The sequence below is a fragment of the Triticum urartu genome, chromosome 5A (assembly GCF_056163025.1).
Source record: "Triticum urartu cultivar PI428250 chromosome 5A, HENAU_Tu73, whole genome shotgun sequence".
In the NCBI taxonomy this organism is placed as follows: Eukaryota; Viridiplantae; Streptophyta; class Magnoliopsida; order Poales; family Poaceae; genus Triticum; species Triticum urartu.
In genome coordinates this window covers 544,487,378-544,507,949 of record NC_141877.1, presented here as the reverse complement: position 1 = coordinate 544,507,949, position 20,572 = coordinate 544,487,378, and the positions used below count along the sequence as shown (strand labels likewise).

The 20,572-nt window shown below is 47.1% G+C and overlaps 3 protein-coding genes across 3 annotated transcripts; 2 read left to right on the top strand and 1 right to left on the bottom strand.

The window, feature by feature from the left end:
- The first annotated feature begins 1,004 nt into the window (after window positions 1-1,004).
- Window positions 1,005-7,539, top strand: LOC125507319 (uncharacterized). Its single transcript, XM_048671936.2, has 5 exons — window positions 1,005-1,244; window positions 2,656-2,699; window positions 2,788-2,908; window positions 3,089-3,275; window positions 6,042-7,539. The coding sequence occupies exons 1-5, from the start codon at window positions 1,005-1,007 to the stop codon at window positions 6,194-6,196; spliced, it is 747 nt and encodes a 248-aa protein (XP_048527893.2). The 3' UTR covers window positions 6,197-7,539.
- Window positions 3,290-6,028, top strand: LOC125510415 (noroxomaritidine synthase 1-like). The gene has a single exon (XM_048675586.2). The coding sequence runs from the start codon at window positions 3,516-3,518 to the stop codon at window positions 5,115-5,117; it is 1,602 nt and encodes a 533-aa protein (XP_048531543.1). The 5' UTR covers window positions 3,290-3,515; the 3' UTR covers window positions 5,118-6,028.
- Window positions 7,540-8,010: 471 nt separating the features above from the next.
- On the bottom strand, window positions 8,011-10,480 carry LOC147972692 (uncharacterized). Its single transcript, XM_087524430.1, has 3 exons — window positions 9,982-10,480; window positions 9,445-9,617; window positions 8,011-8,982 (listed from the first exon to the last, which is right to left on the bottom strand). The coding sequence occupies exons 1-3, from the start codon at window positions 10,478-10,480 to the stop codon at window positions 8,011-8,013; spliced, it is 1,644 nt and encodes a 547-aa protein (XP_087380556.1).
- Between the last annotated feature and the right edge of the window lie 10,092 nt (window positions 10,481-20,572).

The window sequence follows — 20,572 nt, the reverse complement described above, 5'->3', positions numbered from 1 at the left end:
CAATTATTCAGCACGCACCCCTAACTCGGAGATTGGTATGGCTCCACGATCTGTATCACCGCAAGTCCCAGCATCGCCTCCGCTTTCACAACAATGACTCTACCGCGAGCCCTCCACCGGCGACATCCTCATCGCCACTCGCTGTAGTGCCACGCGGTTGGCAGCACACTAGCGACCTCTCGCGGTGGCACCCCCTTGCAGCATCGCCATGGTTTCATAGCGATGGCTCTGGTCGTGCTAGCTTGCAACATAGCGGCGGGATTGGGGGTGCTCGCAACAGCAATGGTGGTCCTGTAAGTACCAATGGTGATGGTGCTTCAATGGTGGATCTGTCATGTTTGACGTTTGTGTTTCCCGTGTTTTCTGTTTCAACGTTAGTTGTTGTTTGCTTTTGCTTATATTTGGAAGATATGTCATGTTTGCACGTGGTGTTTGTCGATGTGGTTCTCTAGCGTTTTTGTTCTTCGCCTTAATAAAAAGGACTGCAATGCGAAAATGCTCTTTAGAGCTCGGGCTCCATGGAGTCCGAGTTTGACTTGATCAAAATTCAAATTTTCATGTTTCAAAATTTTTTGAAAAAAAATACACACATACTTAGAGACATAAAGCATATGTGTGTAAATTTTCAGGACGAAACACCTTAAAATGAGTGCTACACAAAAAGAACAAATCTGAGGCTTTTTAGTAGATGCACTATTCATTCTCAAAGTCCATGAATTTTTCTTTTTTGCACAGATCGCATTTTACGGTATTTCATCCTAAAATTTTACATACATACACATAACATGCTTGTTTACTTGTATGATTTTTTTTCAGATTTTTTAAAAACTGAAAAGTGCGAATTTTGAATTTTTCAAAAAATCCGGCCATTCATGGAGGCCGAGCTCCAAAACGCCCCTGCATGTTTCTCACACCTTTGACGAGCAGCTCAGTGGGCCGTCAAAGGCGGCCTGCAGGCCCATCCATCTACACCAGCCACATTACCGGAGTAGCCCAATGAACTGATGAGTCAATCAGCCCAACAACCCTCTCTCTTCCCCCCTGCTGTTCCTGACGAGTCAAACACCCGAACAGCAGAACCGGACGCCCCGGCGCGCCAGCCGGATGGCGCGAAACTCAAGGCGGCGGCGACGGCGGCGGCGGCTTGTGGTACCGTGGAGCTGGCCTCATTAACATATGACCGGGTAAACTACGCCCACGGCATGGCTGGCGACCTCTCCTCCGTCCACTGGAAGTGCCACCAGGTCAGCTTCTGCCCGCCTGCTTGCACGCCAGGTGCTTGTGTTTATTCCCATCCGTTTCTAGCTGGAGTAGCAACCTAGTGACCATTGAATGACCGAGCGTGGACGCCCCCTCACGCTTGCTCGGCTCCCCTGCGTGCTCCCTCAATGCAAACATTGTTACCCAAACCTGCCCTTTGTTTTAGTGTTACTTTTTACACACAAAATCAAGTTAGTGTGTGTGAGCTCACCGTATGCATGTGTAAGCGAGTCATGCCGAGTTTAGCGCGTCAGCATTGCCATGCTGATCCCGACTGGTAGGCGTAGTGGACGCTGGATGACGGTGCATTCCCATGGTAGGGATGGCTGGAGTAGATTGGATTGTGATCCTTTTCCTTGGCATTTTCTGTTGAATTAAAGCTGACCAAGTTGTGTTTTGGGGTATGGATTGTGATCCAAGAAGAAGAAGAAGAAGAAGAAGAAGAAGAAGAAGAAGAGAAGAGGTAGGGTGGTAACTAGTAAGAGCTGCATCCACCCTTGCTTACCTTCAACATACTATGGGAATGGGATTCACATAAGAGTTTAAGCAACAGTCCAGCTGTGTTTTTGTCCAAAGCATGTAAAATCTGACCAAGTCCTGCCCAGCGGGCCTACTTTCAATCGGTATATATGCACATGTAAACAACATAGACAACTAGGTCATTCGATGCAAATCAAATTAAGACGTGCTTCTGTAAATACGGCTAGAGCGTTGCTGCCTAGGTACATGAACCATATTCGATGCAACTAGGTCATTCGATGCAAATCAAGTTAAGACCTGTGGGGAGTTACTGACCTATGTCTGGCTCCTTCTGTCCAACATGGGGATGGAGACCTTGCCAGAGAGACTGCTGAGGACGGAGCTTCCAAGCGGATAAGGAAATGCCTGCTCTGCTCCATTGACTTCCCAGGTCAGCACCACCACGGGAGAAGACATTGTTTGACAAACGATGCTTACATATGGAGTCGATTTCTCCCCCGTATTCCATCTTAATCGGTGCTTATTTGCTTTATCTGTGGAAGATTTGCCATTATGTTTCACTGTGATGTATGTATGTTTCCTAGTGTCTGTAAGTCTGAATAAGCTTGAGACATGAGAGCCACGCAATGTTTGTACTTTTCTATTTTGTTCCTCTTTTGTGGGGATACATTTCTTGTTACAATGTGTGTAAGGATGGTGTGGGGCATTTGATTGCCCTGTTAATATATTACTACCCAAATATAAGAATGTCTGTAACTACTATCGCAATGTCGCTCTAACTGAAAACAGAGTGTTCAGTGATGCCAAGTTTGGGGATTCTCTGCATCAGATAGTTGTGCTGAGCTTTTGCGCAGAACTGTTGACAGTCACCTACTGACCATGATTTTTTTCTTCTTCTTCTGTAAACTGTAATAGATGCATAATTGGTGGTGGCAGGCTAGCGTATATCCTGGCCTATGGTAAGTTCTCAGGTGTGTACATGCATTTTGTGCATCTGTTGGATCTTAAAAGATAGCCTGAACACAAATTTTGCTTGTATATTTTCAGTTTACAGATGGCTGGATCTGCTCCTCGATCTAGCAGGATGGACGTAGCTACCTACTTGATTCAAATCATTACTTTGCTTCCTCTGCTGGAACCTGGGGTTGAAGTTGGGATTCTGCATCTGGTTAGTCGATTGGACCAACATCTATTTTTAGTTTTGAGTTTTTTGCAAAGGAAACGATGCTAGCTTTGTTTTTGTCTGCATTTTAGTGGAACCGTCGGCTTTATTCATTCATTCAACCTAGTATTATCTGGTGAAAATGAAATACAAATAATGCTATCAGGTTTCATACATATATGTCAGGTCAGCCCTCAATCACAGGCCAGGGATGGCCATGGTTTTTCCGCTTCAGAGTTGAGCTGGATGCCCGTGCAGTGCACGAGTCTCCTGAACACAATGAGCATTCCGTGGTCTGTCGTCTGTTCCAGCAGCAACGTTCATACGTTGTTGTCCACTACTCCAGTGCAGCAGCAGCCCGAAAATAATGGAGGTACCATACGCATGACGATTTTAAATACCTTGTTCATATTGCATCGATTAATTGAGGTATATACTTACAAGTTTTATACTATTTCATGACGATACAGAACGCATGATATTCGTGCACAGAACGCATGCTATATCGTGCACCAAAACGTATGTGTACTGACCCGCAAAAAAAACTTATGTGTAGTGGCTGCTGCTAGTATGGTACCAATGGACTCAGAGGGAACAACTTGTCTATATATAAATGAAGCCATCGCCATGTCCTTGCATTTGCACCTTACATCCAAGTAGTCCTCCCCAAACCGCACTAGCGATAATAATGTCACTCATCTCCACAGCACTTGTGCTACTTGTTCCCCTAGGTCTTTACTTGTACATGTGGTCTAGTACTCGTAGTAGATCAAATGACCCAGCATCAGTGCTCCCCACAAAATGGCCAATAGTAGGCATGCTCCCTGGTCTCGTGGCCAACATCTACAACTTCCATGAGTACAGCTATGCGCTCCTCGCCGGATCAGGCCTCAACTTCAATGGGGACGGCCCGCCTGGGGCCGGGATGCGGTTCTTCATCACCTGCGACCCTGCCAACATCCAGCACATCTTCACAACCAACTACTCCAACTTCCCCAAGGGCGCCAAATTCGCCGCCATATTCGACATCATGGCTGGTGGCTTCTTCACCATCGATGGCGAGCTGTGGCGCTTGCGCCGCATGAAGTTCGTGGGCGTGATCAGCAGCCCACGGTTTGCTGACCGTGTGGCAGCTCATTGCCATGACAAGGTGAAGAACCACCTCCTCCCGTTGCTTGCCCGCATGGCGAGCACCAGCACTTCATTCGACATGCAAGAAGTAATGGCGAGGTTAATGTTTGACATCACCGCCATGACAGTCTTTGGCGTTGACCCTGGCTTCCTGTCCTTGGACATGCCTCCGATTGACGCCTCCCTTGCCATGGACACAGTCATGGAGGTGGGATTTCTCCGACACACCATGCCGGCCTCTTTGTGGAAGACATTGAGGTGGCTAAATATTGGTCCCGAGAGAAGGCTCCACGAAGCGAACAGAGTGCTCCGCAGGTTTGTCGTGGATACGATGGAGAGGGGGAAGACCAACGGAGGCCAATATGAGGATGAAGAGGTTGTGGGGGATATTTTATCTCTCTACATCAATGACCCAGACTATGCTGACGATGACTTGCTCTGTGGGACACTCATTAGCTTCATGCTCGCTGGGAGGGACACAATCGGCACAACTCTGCCATGGATATTCTACAGCCTCGCCCAGAACCCTAATGTCGTGTCAATCATCCGTAATGAACTCTCACCTATTGCAGCGCACAAAGTAGCCCATGGCATGGGTGCCACGGTCATCTTTGAGCCGGAGGAGACCAAATCTCTGGTCTATCTGAGAGCCACCTTGTATGAGACTCTCAGGCTATACCCACCAGCGCATATGGAGCGCAAGACGGTGGTTGCCGATGATACCATGCCAAGTGGACATGAGGTGTACGCCGGTGATGCCATCTACATCTCTCTCTACTCCATGGGAAGAATGGAGAGCTTGTGGGGTAAAGACTGCCTTGACTTCAACCCAAACAGATGGCTCTTGGAGGATAGCAACAAGATCAAGTACGTGCCATCTAACAAGTTCCTGGCCTTCAACTCGGGCCCAAGGATGTGCCCAGGCAAGGAAATCGCAGTTGTGCAGATGAAGACCATCATTGCCGCAGTCGTGTGGAACTTTGACCTGGAGCTGGTGGAGAGCCAGAGCATCCAACCAAAGCTATCTTGTTTACTGCAGATGAAAAATGGGCTCATGATGAAGCTGAAGAAACGAGAAGCGTAACACAAACTTTCTTTTGTTGACCAGGGTTTGGGATTTCCCAGCATGTGTGCCACAATTGTCTTAGAATGCGTGTGTGGTGTACGTGTGTGTCCATATACATATTTTCGCTTTCATGTCGGACAACTTTATTCACGGCAACGGGTGGATTTTTTTTATGAATAATTGCCTGAGAAATCAGCTATGGCTTGGATGGTGCAAATGTTCTTGGAAATCATGTAGAAAAAAAAAATACCGGAACATCATGATAATAATGTAAGATTATCCAAGTAAATGACCGAAAATTTAAGGAATTCAGTACATATATTTTTGGTAGTGAATGGGTGTGTGCATCGTATGATGCAGAGGCCGAGACGATGCCTCCTTATTGAGAAAAAAAATATTTGTTGTAGCAAGCTGAACTGTTTGTTTTTCTTGCCAGGCACACAGACATATATTTTTCAGCGTATGCCTCTCTCCATGTATTTTTTAGTACTATAGTTTTTCTTTTAATTATATATTTGTTACTCTGAAAATACTTTTACCATCTATATCATCAATCTATTTGCAAATCTCAAGCACCAAATTCAATTAAGAATTGCACAAGGATGTTTTGGTGGCATATGTAAGGAGTTTTTAATTTTTTTTGGCTATATCGGTCAATTGCCCGCGCCTTGTCTTTAGTGTCTTTAGTACTGTAGTTTTTTTGGCCATACCAGCTTCCCTCGCCAACTGCCGGTCTGTTGGGTGCGCTAGCTTCTGGCTGGAATTGACTGGCCATGCTGGAAGCCTACTGAGAGCGTATTTGGTCTGTTTACCTGGTGGGATTCTTTGCCCGCGATAATTGGCACAACCGGAAGACATGCGTCTTGATTTTCTTCAATTGCAAAAACTTTGTTGATCAAATTTGGTCCATGAAGCCCTGCAACTCATATTTTGCCATTACAGAGCTGATTCTTAGGTATGTGAAGAAAGGGTGGGAAGATCAAATCAAGGACCCGGGCAGTTACTGGAAGTTCAACGATCGCAGGGGGGCAGTGGATGCTTCATACGAACAAGTGCGACCAAGATCTGGGTTGCAGCTTAAGGAGGCCATTCGATGAGTGTTCTTCTCTGGCACACCACCATGGATTTCTGCTTCTACTACATTACATGGGCACATCAGCAGATCGCCGATGTACCACTGTTCGGTGTGTTCACGATGCCTCTGGTGAAGGCCGTGGGTGTGCTGTCTGGTGCGGAAGATCTCCTCACCACAGTAGATCCTTAAGGATGATAAGACAATCCATGGAAGGTGATTGAGGCCTGTGGGTGGATATGTTCTGCTTCTCCTCGGCCAGTAGCAGTAGGTGTCGAGGGTACCTACACGGCAAGAGTTTGGGCACCATGGAGGGGAGCTGCTCACATATACTCCTATTTGGCTCCTGTCGCTCATGGGGATGGAAACCTTGCCCGAGAGGCTGCAGATGACAGAGCTTTCGAGTGGACAAGGAAATGCCGGCGCTGCTCCATCAACTTCCCAGGCCAGTACCGCGAAGCCGTTTTTGAAAATTGATGTTTTTCTATTCTGCATTTGCTTATTTTTGGAAGCTTTTTGTAGTTCATACATTGTGGTGTTCCATTTGTCGCTGTTCCTCTTCTTCGGAACCGGCGACGGTAGCGCCCGTGGGTGTCGCGATCTTTCCTGAAATCATCATTGTGGAGGTGTGGTCACCCCTCTCCCCGCGGCCTTGGCTCCGGAGGGAAACCTCTGATCATCTGGATCGGGTGATGGAGGCGTCCTAGCGCCTTTCTCCTCCTTGGGGGCATCGTCTTGAAGCGGACTGCAACTAGGAGACCGATGGTTGTTGGTGGCTGGTTCGTCGAGGCCAGGGGGTGTCAATGTCTGTTTGGCAATGATGATGGCGCCAAGATGAGTTGGGGTCATGGCTCGGGCTCTGGTAGTCGGTCTATCTGGCGTGTCCGATGCGCTCTTCCATGGTTGCTTGGTTGTTGTGGAGTCGAAGCTGCGGTGGATTGTGTCTAGGTGGTGACGGCACTCGGCGGTCGTTCGCGGAGGTCTTGGCCGGCGCAAGCCCTGCATATTTCCCTTGCAAAGATTGTCGTCAAAGTCGAAGCTGTCGTTCGCTGGCGCGTGTGGCCATCTGTTGGCATGTGGCCAGGTTGGCTGGTGGTGTCCATTTTCTGGGCTGAGTTGTACCGGTTTTAGCCCGGTTTTCCGCAAATTAACCTGGCAATTCTTACTCTTATCAATGAAACGGCAAGTCTTTTGCCTCGTTTAAAAAAAAAATTAACTATGTGAATTTGTGATCTGTCAGTCGACATCTCAGAGCGAACAAGATCCACGGCCTCATGAAGCTGCTGCTGCCCGCGCATATACATCTCGGCGTCAAGATATACTTCCAGCTGAATAATAATTATCTGAGCAAAGCACTAGTCCAGTTTGATGCCTGGCAGTCTGTTGGGTGATGTGTTGTTTGAAGTTTGAACTACTACGGCAGAGAATAACCTGCTAAACTCACCGCAAAAAATAAAAGAATAACCTGCAAAACTATTGCTTTTTCTTCTTTGTGTCTGTATTACCAGTTCACCGTTCCACTCTGATCTGATCTGATCTGATCTGCTGCCGCACAATTGTGTGGAGCTTGGATACATAACAGCTTTTGGTTCATGTCTACAGCTCGCGCTGTTTTTTTCTACAGGAGATGTGAAGGAAGACTCTGGCCGACAGTATTCATGTTATGATTACACTGATCCTCTCTTGGTTTAGCTCTTTGAAGTAGTAGCTTAGGTACAGAAGATTACAAGAATTGGTAGGAGTTCTTCGGTGCAGGATGAACACAAGAACAAGTGGAAGGGAAAGTAGGTACTGTTCACCGTGATCCTCTGGATGACTCGCCTCTGGTACTCGCCTTGCTTAAATAGCGTGGCCCTTCGGGTGTAGCTGGTTGGCCCAGTCCGGCCCAGTGAAGCGGGGGTTGGTCCGCGGTACACGCTTGGCCCGTGTACCGCGCGTGTCGTTGGCGCTGTGGTGGGTGCCTTTCCTGGCAGGGGCGCTAACATCCCCTTCTCCTTGTGATGAGGCTTGACCCCAAGCCTCCGCTTTTGGGAAGCGAGCTTGAAGCGCCAATTTGTCTTCCCAGGTGTCCCCCATGGATGATGGATCAGACCAGCGCACCTTCACTTGCTCCAGCATAGTGCCGTTGCTTCTGTTGCGCCACCTCGTCTCCAGAATTGCCATGGGAACAGCAAGTTCATCAGCACAGATAGGGAGATCGGAGTGCACTTGCATACCAGGGAGGATCGCCTGACGTAGCTGGGATACATGGAAGACGGGGTGCACTGTCGCGTGCGCCGGGAGCTGAAGTCGGTAGGCCGCGTCGTTCACCTTGGCGATGATTGGAAAGGGGCCATAGAACTTGAACGAAAACTTGTGGTTTGCCCTTGGGGCCACCGACGTTTGAATGAACGGCTGGAGCTTCAAGAACACTTGATCACCTACTTCAAAGGTTCGCGGTGAGCGCTTCTTGTCTGCCTGGTACTTCATGTATTGCCTCGCTCGATTTAGATGTTGTTGCAGCAGATTTTGAATCACTGCCCTCTCCTCCAACCAAGTGTGCAGGGCCGGGACGGAGCAGGCATTTGCAGAGGAGAGGCCCCAATGGCGAGGTTCGTGGCCAAATAAAGCTTTGAAAGGAGTCATTCCAATGGCAGAGTGGTGGGAGGAGTTATACCAGAATTGAGCCAATGGTATCCAGAAACTCCATCTTTTCGGGCAAGCATGCGTGAAGCAGCGCAAGAAGGTCTCGATGCATTGGTTGACGCGCTCCGTTTGGCCATCGGTCTGTGGGTGATTCGCCGTGCTCAATCTCAACTCGGTTCCTGCATACTAGAATAGCTCTTGCCAAAAATGATTGGTGAAAACCGGATCGCGATCTGAGATCTGATACAATAGCTCCTAGAAATCCATGAACTCTGTAGATTTGCTGCATATAGAGCTGCGCCACCTTCGCAGCCGTGTATGGGTGTGACAGAGGCAGGAAGTATGCAAACCTTGTCCGTTTGTCCACGAGGACCCACAAGCAATTGTACTTGCCTGATTGGGGAAGTCCAGTCACAAAGTCCATTGTGATCATCTTCCAAGGTTGCCGCGGAATAGGTAAAGGTATGAGTAGTCCAGGTGATGCTGCACGGTCTGGTTTTGCTTGTTGACATGTCTGACTGCATTTGACATAGTGTTGCACTTGCAGCTTCATCTTGGGCCATGCAAACAGTTGGCGTATCCGACGATATGTGGCCGAAAACCCTGAATGACCCCCCATAGGGCTGTCGTGAAACGCCGCCAATATACGCTGTTGTATGACAGTGCTTCCTCCGAGCCAAATGCGGCCGCGGAATCGAAGGAGCCCCTGGTGCAATGAGAATCTTCCTTTGGGATCGTCGCGGACCGCCAATTGTTCAAGTAGCCATTGGGCTTGGGGATTACTGTTGTAACTGCTTGCAATATCCTCGAGCCACGCTGGTCTACAATAGGATATGGTTGCTAGTGATTCAGAGAAGTTGGCTCGTGACAGGGCGTCTGCGGGTGAGTTTTCTTTCCCCTTCTTGTAACGGATAGTGTAGTTCAGTCCCAAGAGCTTAGTAAAAGCTCGTTGCTGCCAGGGAGTCGTGAGCCGTTGTGTTTCCAAGTGAATAAGGCTGCGTTGATCTGTATGAATTGTGAACTCCGAGTGCTGCAACTATGGCCTCCATTGGTCAGCCGCTACGATGATCGCGAGATATTCTTTCTCATATGTCGATAGGCCTTGGTAACGAGGGGATAGAGCTTTACTCATGAATGCGATAGGGTGCCCATTCTGATGGAGGACTGCTCCCACTCCTTTATCACTTGCATCGGTCTCAATAGAGAACGGCATAGAGAAATCAGGCAGGGCGAGCACGGGGGCCGATATCAACTGCTGCTTGAGAAGTTGGAAGGCTGTGTCGGTGTCGTGTGTCCAAACAAATGGGACCCCTTTCTTCAGTAATTGGAACAGGGGCCTCGCGATGATGCCAAAGTTGCGCACGAATCGGTGGTAGTACCCTGCAAGCCCCAAGAAGCTACGCACTTCCTTGACATTGGCAGGTGTTGTCCAGCGTTGAACTGCTTGGATCTTGGTTGGTTCTGTAGCCACCCCTTGAGCACTGACCACATGCCCCAAATATGTGAGCTGTTCTTGACCAAACGCACACTTGGATCGCTTAACTTTCCAGTGATCACGCCTCAGCAGCTGAAGAACCTCTTTCAGATGTTGCTTGTGATCTTCCAAGGTCTTGCTGAAAACCAGAATGTAGTCAAAGAACACCAAGACACATTTTCTGAGCAGGGGATGCAAGGTAGTGTTCATTGCGCCATTAAATGTTCCTGGTCCACCAGCCAGTCCAGCGCCCATCACCTTGAACTCGAAATGCCCAAAGTGAGTCTAGAATGCTGTTTTAAATTCTTCGCCTTCTGCCAATCGTATCTGATGATATCCCGCTCGGAGATCAAGCTTAGAGAACCACGGAGTCCATAAAGTTCGTCCAGCAATTCTTCAATGACCGGAACCGGGTACTTCCCCACGATGGTGAGAGCATTGAGATATCTGTAGTCAATACAGAGACACCAAGTGCCATTGTCGGTGTCAAAACCGGCGGATCTCGGGTAGGGGGTCCCGAACTGTGCGTCTAGGCCGGATGGTAACAGGAGGCAGGGGACACGATGTTTTACCCAGGTTCGGGCCCTCTTGATGGAGGTAAAACCCTACGTCCTGCTTGATTAATATTGATGATATGGGTAGTACAAGAGTAGATCTACCACGAGATCAGAGAGGCTAAACCCTAGAAGCTAGCCTATGGTATGATTGTATGTTATGATTGTTGTCCTACGGACTAAAACCCCCCGGTTTATATAGACACCGGAGAGGGTTAGGGTTACACAAGGTCGGTTACAAAGGAGGAGATATCCATATCCGTACTACCTAGCTAGCTTGCCTTCCACGCCAAGTAGAGTCCCATCCGGACACGAGACGAAGTCTTCAATCTTGTATCTTCATAGTCTAATAGTCCGGCCAACGGAGATAGTCCGGCTGTTCGGAGACCCCCTAATCCAGGACTCCCTCAGTAGCCCCTGAACCAAGCTTCAATGACGATGAGTCCGGCGCGCAGTATTGTCTTCGGCATTGCAAAGGCGGGTTCCTTCTCCAAATACACCGCAGAAGAATTTGAATACGAGGATAGTGTCCGACCCTGCAAAATAAGTTCCACATTCCACCGTAGAGAGAATAATATTTTCGCAGATCTAATTTGCTGGCTTGTTTTGACAGCATGACGTTGCGTCATGGCCCAGTGATTATTCGAACCGTTTCTTTTAACCAGCCCCGCACATAACGCGAGGCAGTTTTTCGACACGTCTTCTCAAAGCAGAGATCTCTTGGGGAACGTAGTAATTTCAAAAAAATTCCTACGCACACGCAAGATCATGGTGATGCATAGCAACGAGAGGGGAGAGTGTTGTCTACGTACCCTCATAGACCGACAGCGGAAGCGTTATGACAACGCGGTTAATGTAGTCGTACATCTTCACGGCCCGACCGATCAAGCACCGAAACTACGGCACCTCCGAGTTTTAGCACACGTTCAGCTCGATGACGATCCCCGGACTCCGATCCAGCAAAGTGTCGGGGAAGAGTTCCGTCAGCACGACGGCGTGGTGACGATCTTGATGTTCTACCGTCGCAGGGCTTCGCCTAAGCACCGCTACAATATTATCGAGGAGTATGGTGGAAGGGGGCACCGCACACGGCTAAGAAAACGATCACGAGGATCAACTTAGTGTCTAGAGGTGCCCCCTGCCCCCGTATATAAAGGAGCAAAGGGGGGGTGTGGCCGGCCCTAGGAGGAGGCGCGCCGGAGGAGTCCTACTCCTACCGGGAGTAGGACTCCCCACCTTTTCCTAGTTGGATTAGGACTTGGGGGAAGGAGGAGAGGGAAGAAAGGAAAGGGGGGCGCCGCCCCCCCCCTCCTTGTCCAATTCGGACTTGGGGGGGAGGGGCGCGCGGCAGCCCCTAGGCCTCCTCTCCTCTTCCTCCACTAGGCCCATTAGGTTACCGGGGGGTTCCGGTAACCTCCCGGTACTCCGGTAAAATGCCGATTTTACCCGGAACACTTCTGATGTCCAAACATAGGCTTCCAATATATCAATCTTTATGTCTCGACCATTTCGAGACTCCTCGTCATGTCTGTGATCACATCCGGGACTCCTAACAAACTTCGGTACATCAAAATATATAAACTCATAATGAAACTGTCACCGTAACGTTAAGCGTGTGGACCCTACGGGTTCGAGAACAATGTAGACATGACCGAGACATGTCTCCGGTCAATAACCAATAGCGGAACCTGGATGCTCATATTGGCTCCCACATATTCTACGAAGATCTTTATCGGTCAGACCGCATAACAACATACTTTGTTCCCTTTGTCATCGGTATGTTACTTGCCCGAGATTCGATCGTCGGTATCTCAATACCTAGTTCAATCTCGTTACCGGCAAGTCTCTTTACTCGTTTCGTAATACATCATCTCGCAACTAAGCAAGGCTTATGTGATGTGTATTACCGAGAGGGCCCAGAGATACCTCTCCGACAATCGGAGTGACAAATCCTAATCTCGAAATACGCCAACCCAACATGTACCTTTGGAGACACCTGTAGAGCTCCTTTATAATCACCCAGTTACGTTGTGACGTTTGGTAGCACACAAAGTGTTCCTCCGGCAAACGGGAGTTGCATAATCTCATAGTCATAGGAACATGTATAAGTCATGCAGAAAGCAATAGCAACATACTAAACGATCGGGTGCTAAGCTAATGGAATGGGTCATGTCAACCACATCATTCTCCTAATGATGTGATCCCGTTAATCAAATGACAACACATGTCTATGGTTAGGAAACATAACCATCTTTGATTAACGAGCTAGTCAAGTAGAGGCACACTAGTGACGTTTAGTTTGTCTATGTATTCACACAAGTATTATGTTTCCGGATAATACAATTCTAGCATGAATAATAAACATTTATCATGATATAAGGAAATAAAATAATAACTTTATTATTGCCTCTAGGGCATATTTCCTTCAGTCTCCCACTTGCACTAGAGTCAATAATCTAGATTACACAGTAATGATTCTAACACCCATGGAGCTTTGGTGTTGATCATGTTTTGCTCGTGGAAGAGGCTTAGTCAACGGGTCTGCTACATTCAGATCCGTATGTATCTTGCAAATCTCTATGTCTCCCACCTGGACTAGATCCCGGATGGAATTGAAGCGTCTCTTGATGTGCTTGGTTCTCTTGTGAAATCTGGATTGCTTTGCCAAGGCAATTGCACCAGTATTGTCACAAAAGATTTTCATTGGACCCGATGCACTAGGTATGACACCTAGATCGGATATGAACTCCTTCATCCAGACTCCTTCGTTTGCTGCTTCTGAAGCAGCTATGTACTCCGCTTCACATGTAGATCCCGCCACAACGCTTTGTTTAGAACTGCACCAACTGACAGCTCCACCGTTTAATGTAAACACGTATCCGGTTTGCGATTTAGAATCGTCCGGATCAGTGTCAAAGCTTGCATCAACGTAACCATTTACGATGAGCTCTTTGTCACCTCCATATATGAGAAACATATCCTTAGTCCTTTTCAGGTATTTTAGGATGTTCTTGACCGTTGTCCAGTGATCCACTCCTGGATTACTTTGGTACCTCCCTGCTAGACTTATAGAAAGACACACATCAGGTCTGGTACACAGCATTGCATACATGATAGAGCCTATGGCTGAAGCATAGGGAACATCTTTCATTTTCTCTTTATCTTCTGCAGTGGTCGGGCATTGAGTCTTACTCAATTTCACACCTTGTAACACAGGCAAGAATCCTTTCTTTGCTTGATCCATTTTGAACTTCTTCAAAACTTTGTCAAGGTATGTGCTTTGTGAAAGTCCAATTAAGCGTCTTGGTCTATCTCTATAGATCTTAATGCCCAATATGTAAGCAGCTTCACCGAGGTCTTTCATTGAAAAACTCTTATTCAAGTATCCCTTTATGCTATCCAGAAATTCTATATCATTTCCGATTAGTAATATGTCATCTACATATAATATCAGAAATGCTACAGAGCTCCCACTCACTTTCTTGTAAATACAGGCTTCTCCAAAAGTCTGTACAAAACCAAATGCTTTGATCACACTATCAAAGCGTTTATTCCAACTCCGAGAGGCTTGCACCAGTCCATAAATGGATCGCTGGAGCTTGCACACTTTGTTAGCTCCCTTTGGATCGACAAAACCTTCTGGTTGCATCATATACAACTCTTCTTCCAGAAATCCATTCAGGAATGCAGTTTTGACATCCATCTGCCAAATTTCATAATCATAAAATGCGGCAATTGCTAACATGATTCGGACAGACTTAAGAATCGCTACGGGTGAGAAGGTCTCATCGTAGTCAATCCCTTGAACTTGTCGAAAACCTTTTGCGACAAGTCAAGCTTTGTAGACAGTAACATTACCGTCAGCGTCAGTCTTCTTCTTGAAGATCCATTTATTCTCAATTGCTTGCCGATCATTGGGCAAGTCAACCAAAGTCCACACTTTGTTCTCATACATGAATCCCATCTCAAATTTCATGGCTTCAAGCCATTTTGCGGAATCTGGGCTCACCATCGCTTCTCCATAGTTCGTAGGTTCATCATGATCTAGTAGCATGACTTCCAGAACAGGATTACCGTACCACTCTGGTGCGGATCTTACTCTGGTTGATCTACGAGGTTCAGTAGTATCTTGTTCCGAAGTTTCATGATCATCATCATTAGCTTCCTTACTAATTGGTGTAGGTGTCACAGAAACCGGTTTCTGTGATGTACTACTTTCCAATAAGGGAGTAGGTACAGTTACCTCATCAAGTTCTACTTTCCTCCCACTCACTTCTTTCGAGAGAAACTCCTTCTCCAGAAAGTTTCCGAATTTAGCAACAAAAGTCTTGCCTTTGGATCTATGATAGAAGGTGTATCCAATAGTTTCCTTTGGATATCCTATGAAGACACATTTCTCCGATTTGGGTTCGAGTTTATCAGGTTGAAGCTTTTTCACATAAGCATCGCAGCCCCAAACTTTCAGAAACGACAACTTTGGTTTCTTGCCAAACCACAGTTCATAAGGCGTCGTCTCAACTAATTTTGATGGTGCCCTATTTAATGTGAATGCGGCCGTCTCTAAAGCATAACCCCAAAACGATAGCGGTAAATCAGTAAGAGACATCATAGATCGCACCATATCTAGTAAAGTACGATTATGACGTTCGGACACACCATTACGCTGTGGTGTTCCGGGTGGCGTGAGTTGCGAAACTATTCTGCATTGTTTCAAATGTACACCAAATTCATAACTCAAATATTCTCCTCCACGATCAGATCGTAGGAATTTTATTTTCTTGTTACGATGATTTTCAACTTCACTCTGAAATTCTTTGAACTTTTCAAATGTTTCAGACTTATGTTTCATTAAGTAGATATACCCATATCTGCTTAAGTCATCTGTGAAGGTGAGAAAATAACTATATCCGCCACGAGCCTCAACATTCATCGGACCACATACATCTGTATGTATGATTTCCAACAAATCTATTGCTCTCTCCATAGTACCGGAGAACGGTGTTTTTGTCATCTTGCCCATAAGGCACGGTTCGCAAGTACCAAGTGATTCATAATCAAGTGGTTCCAAAAGTCCATCAGTATGGAGTTTCTTCATGCGCTTTATACCGATATGACCTAAACGGCAGTGCCACAAATAAGTTGCACTATCATTATCAACTCTGCATCTTTTGGTTTCAACATTATGAATATGTGTGTCACTACTATCGAGATTTAATAAGAATAGACCACTCTTCAAGGGTGCATGACCATAAAAGATATTACTCATATAAATAGAACAACCATTATTCTCTGATTTAAATGAATAACCGTCTCGCATTAAACAAGATCCAGATATAATGTTCATGCTCAACGCTGGCACCAAATAACAATTATTTAGGTATAATACTAATCCCGAAGGTAGATGTAGAGGTAGCGTGCCGACCGCGATCACATCGACTTTGGAACCATTTCCCACGCGCATCGTCACCTCATCCTTAGCCAATCTTCGCTTAATCCGTAGTCCCTGTTTCGAGTTGCAAATATTAGCAACAGAACCAGTATCAAATACCCAGGTGCTACTGCGAGCATTAGTAAGGTACACATCAATAACATGTATATCACATATACCTTTGTTCACCTTGCCATCCTTCTTATCCGCCAAATACTTGGGGCAGTTCCGCTTCCAGTGACCAGTCTGCTTGCAGTAGAAGCACTCAGTTTCAGGCTTAGGTCCAGATTTGGGTTTCTTCTCCTGAGCAGCAACTTGCTTGTTGTTCTTTTTGAAGTTCCCCTTCTTCTTCCCTTTGCCCTTTTTCTTGAAACTAGTGGTCTTGTTGACCATCAACACTTGATGCTCCTTTTTGATTTCTACCTCTGCAGCTTTCAGCATTGCGAAGAGCTCGGGAATTGTCTTATTCATCCCTTGCATATTATAGTTCATCACAAAGCTCTTGTAGCTAGGTGGAAGTGATTGGAGAATTCTGTCAATGACGCAATCATCTGGAAGATTAACTCCCAATTGAATCAAGTGATTATTATACCCCAGACATTTTGAGTATATGCTCACTGACAGAACTGTTCTCCTCCATCTTGCAGCTATAGAACTTATTGGAGACTTCATATCTCTCAATCCGGGCATTTGCTTGAAATATTAACTTCAACTCCTAGAACATCTCATATGCTCCATGACGTTCAAAACGTCGTTGAAGTCCCGATTCTAAGCCGTAAAGCATGGCACACTGAACTATCGAGTAGTCATCAGCTTTGCTCTACCAAACATTCATAACATCTGGTGTTGCTCCAGCAGCAGGCCTGGCACCTAGCGGTGCTTCCAGGACGTAATTCTTCTGTGCAGCAATGAGGATAATCCTCAAGTTACGGACCCAGTCCGTGTAATTGCTACCATCATCTTTCAACTTTGCTTTCTCAAGGAACGCATTAAAATTCAACGGAACAACAGCACGGGCCATCTATCTACAATCAAACATAAACAAGCAAGATACTATCAGGTACTAAGTTCATGATAAATTTAAGTTCAATTAATCATATTACTAAAGAACTCCCACTTAGATAGACATCCCTCTAATCCTCTAAGTGATCACGTGATCCAAATCAACTAAACCATGTCCGATCATCACGTGAGATGGAGTAGTTTCATTGGTGAACATCACTATGTTGATCATATCTACTATATGATTCACGCTCGACCTTTCGGTCTCCGTGCTCCGAGGCCATATCTGTATATGCTTGGCTCGTCAAGTATAACCTGAGTATTCCGCGTGTGCAACTGTTTTGCACCCGTTGTATTTGAACGTAGAGCCTATCACACTCGATCATCACGTGGTGTCTCAGCACGAAGAACTTTTGCAACGGTGCATACTCAGGGAGAACACTTCTTGATAATTAGTGAGAGATCATCTTAAAATGCTACCGTCAATCAAAGCAAGATAAGATGCATAAAAGATAAACATCACATGCAATCAATATAAGTGATATGATATGGCCATCATCATCTTGTGCTTGCGATCTCCATCTTTGAAGCACCGTCATGATCACTATCGTCACCGGTGCGACACCTTGATCACCATCGTAGCATCGTTGTCGTCTCGCCAATCTTATGCTTCCACAACTATCGCTACCGCTTAGTGATAAAGTAAAGCATTACAGCGCAATTGCATTGCATACAATAAAGTGACAACCATATGGCTCTTGCCAGTTGCCGATAACTCAGTTACAAAACATGATCATCTCATACAATAAAATTTAGCATCATGTCTTGACCATATCACATCACAACATGCCCTGCAAAAACAAGTTAGACGTCCTCTACTTTGTTTGTTGCAAGTTTTACGTGGCTGCTACGGGCTTAAGCAAGAACCAAACTTACCTATGCATCAAAACCACAACGATAGTTTGTCAAGTTGGTGCTGTTTTAACCTTCGCAAAGACCGGGCGTAGCCACACTCGGTTCAACTAAAGTTGGAGGAACTGACACCCGCCAGCCACCTGTGTGCAAAGCACGTCAGTAGAACCAGTCTCGCGTAAGCGTACACGTAATGTCGGTCCGGGCCGCTTCATCCAACAATACCGTCGAACCAAAGTATGACATGCTGCTAAGCAGTATGACTTATATCGCCCACAACTCACTTGTGTTCTACTCGTGCATATAACATCAACACATAAAACCTAGGCTCGGATGCCACTTTTGGGGAACGTAGTAATTTCAAAAAAATTCCTACGCACACGCAAGATCATGGTGATGCATAGCAACGAGAGGGGAGAGTGTTGTCTACGTACCCTCCTAGACCGACAGAGGAAGCGTTATGACAACGCGGTTGATGTAGTCGTACGTCTTCACGCCCCGACCGATCAAGCACCGAAACTACGGCACCTCCAAGTTTTAGCACACATTTAGCTCGATGACGATCCCCGGACTCCGATCCAGCAAAGTGTCGGGGAAGAGTTCCGTCAGCACGACGGCGTGGTGACGATCTTGATGTTCTACCGTCGCAGGGCTTCGCCTAAGCACCGCTACAATATTATCGAGGAGTATGGTTGTAACACCCCAGATATAACTTTCCCAATTTGTACTCCAACTCTTGCCATTTCCGGCATTAAGTTATATTTATTTCTCGGGTCCGGGTCTTTGTCTCCGTGTGTTATTTTTGTTGTCATGCATCTCATATCATGTCATCATGTGCATTGCATTCTCATACGTGTTCATCTCATGCATTCGAGCATTTTCCCCGTTGTCTGTTTTGCATTCCGGCGCTTCGTTCTCCTCCGGTGGTCATTTCTAGCTTTCTTTCATGTGTGGGGATTAAACATTTCCGGATTGGACCGAGACTTGCCAAGCGGCCTTGGTTTACTACCGGTAGACCGCCTGTCAAGTTTTGTACCATTTGGACTTCGTTTGATACTCCAACGGTTAACCAAGGGACCGAAAAGGCCTCGTGTGTGTTGCAGCCCAACACCCCTCCAATTTGGCCCAAAACCCACCAAACTCTGCTCCATCTCCTAGAGCGTTCGATCACGATCGCGTGGCCGAAAACCGCACCTCATTTGGACTCTCCTAGCTCCACTTATGCCTATAAATAGACCCCCCCCCCACCGTTTTCGGATCTCCTCCTCTCCCCGAAACCCTAATTTCATCTCCGTGCGCCGGACACGTCCGCCCGGCGCCGGACACGTCCGCCACCGCCCCCTCGCCCTATCCCGTCGCGCCATGTGGCACTCGCTACCTCGCCGCCGCCGCGGCCCGGGAGGCCCAGATCGGGCCCCCGCGAGCCCGAGCCGCCCCCGCGCCTCCCCGCCTCGATCGACGCCGCCTCCCTCGGCTCCGGTGGGCGCCGCCGCCGCGGGCCACCGCCGCCGCCGCCGCGGGCCACCACGCCGCCGCCCGCGCCTCCTCTCGCCGCCCGAGGACGCCGCCGCCCCGCCGACCACCGCGGCACCCTCGTCGCCCGAGCCGGCCTCCCTCTCTCCGGCCGCCTCGCCATCAAACTCCGGCCGACGCCATCTCCGGTGGTGAACAGTGCTCCCTCCGGCGAACTCCGATAACCGTGCAGATCCAGATCTGGAAAATTCGACGGTTGACTTTTATCCCCGAAACCCTAATTTTTGTGCTAACTTTGACCGGTGATATCTCCGCATCCGTAGCTCCGTTTTGGACATATAGTATATCAAAATGTTCGTCTCGATGAGTACATCATTTCATTCCATTGCATCATTTTCATTTGAGTTCATCTTGATGCCCGAAATGCTATTAGAAGGAGGCTTCGTGAGTTAATTGTCAGATCTGCTAGTTCATCTTAGACTTTTGTCTTTTTTGCCATGATTAATGTGTGCATGCTATGCCCGTGAGTTCTTCACATGTTTTGTTAAGGGTTTTGTTATCTTTCCAGAGGTGCAACCCATGCATTTTTGTGATGTGTGTGGTGACTTGTGCAAGCTTGCAAAGTGAGGCACCCGGTAAATCTGTTTTCAGGGACTTAGTAGTTTTCACTAAGTCTGGGATTATTTAGTTCATGATACCATATGTCCAAGCTGTTTCCTAGTGATCCGTGCCTCTTTTGAGGATGATCAGTAAAGGAGTTTTGTTAATATTGTTATGCTCTATCCATCCATGCCTTTGTTTGCAATTATGGAGCACCCTAGCTTGATTCAATCGAGCTCTACTTTTGCTTCGTTGTGAATCTGGGCAGATCGTCAACTCGTTTGCGATTTTGCCAATGCTATTGTAGTTGATCCGTGCATGCTATGCCATTGT

Excerpts from the sequence above, each read along its gene's own strand:
- LOC147972692 (XM_087524430.1), bottom strand. The coding sequence starts at position 10,480 with ATGAACACTACCTTGCATCCCCTGCTCAGAAAATGTGTCTTGGTGTTC. Across the intron at positions 9,618-9,981 it reads CTCTATTGAGACCGATGCAA|ACCAGCGTGGCTCGAGGATA; the intron begins GTGATAAAGGAG and ends ATCCTATTGTAG. Across the intron at positions 8,983-9,444 it reads AAGCACTGTCATACAACAGC|TATGCAGGAACCGAGTTGAG; the intron begins GTATATTGGCGG and ends GAGCTATTCTAG.
- LOC125507319 (XM_048671936.2), top strand. The coding sequence starts at position 1,005 with ATGAGTCAATCAGCCCAACAACCCTCTCTCTTCCCCCCTGCTGTTCCT. Across the intron at positions 1,245-2,655 it reads TCCACTGGAAGTGCCACCAG|ATGCATAATTGGTGGTGGCA; the intron begins GTCAGCTTCTGC and ends AAACTGTAATAG. Across the intron at positions 3,276-6,041 it reads GCAGCCCGAAAATAATGGAG|AGCTGATTCTTAGGTATGTG; the intron begins GTACCATACGCA and ends TTGCCATTACAG.
- LOC125510415 (XM_048675586.2), top strand. The coding sequence starts at position 3,516 with ATGAAGCCATCGCCATGTCCTTGCATTTGCACCTTACATCCAAGTAGT.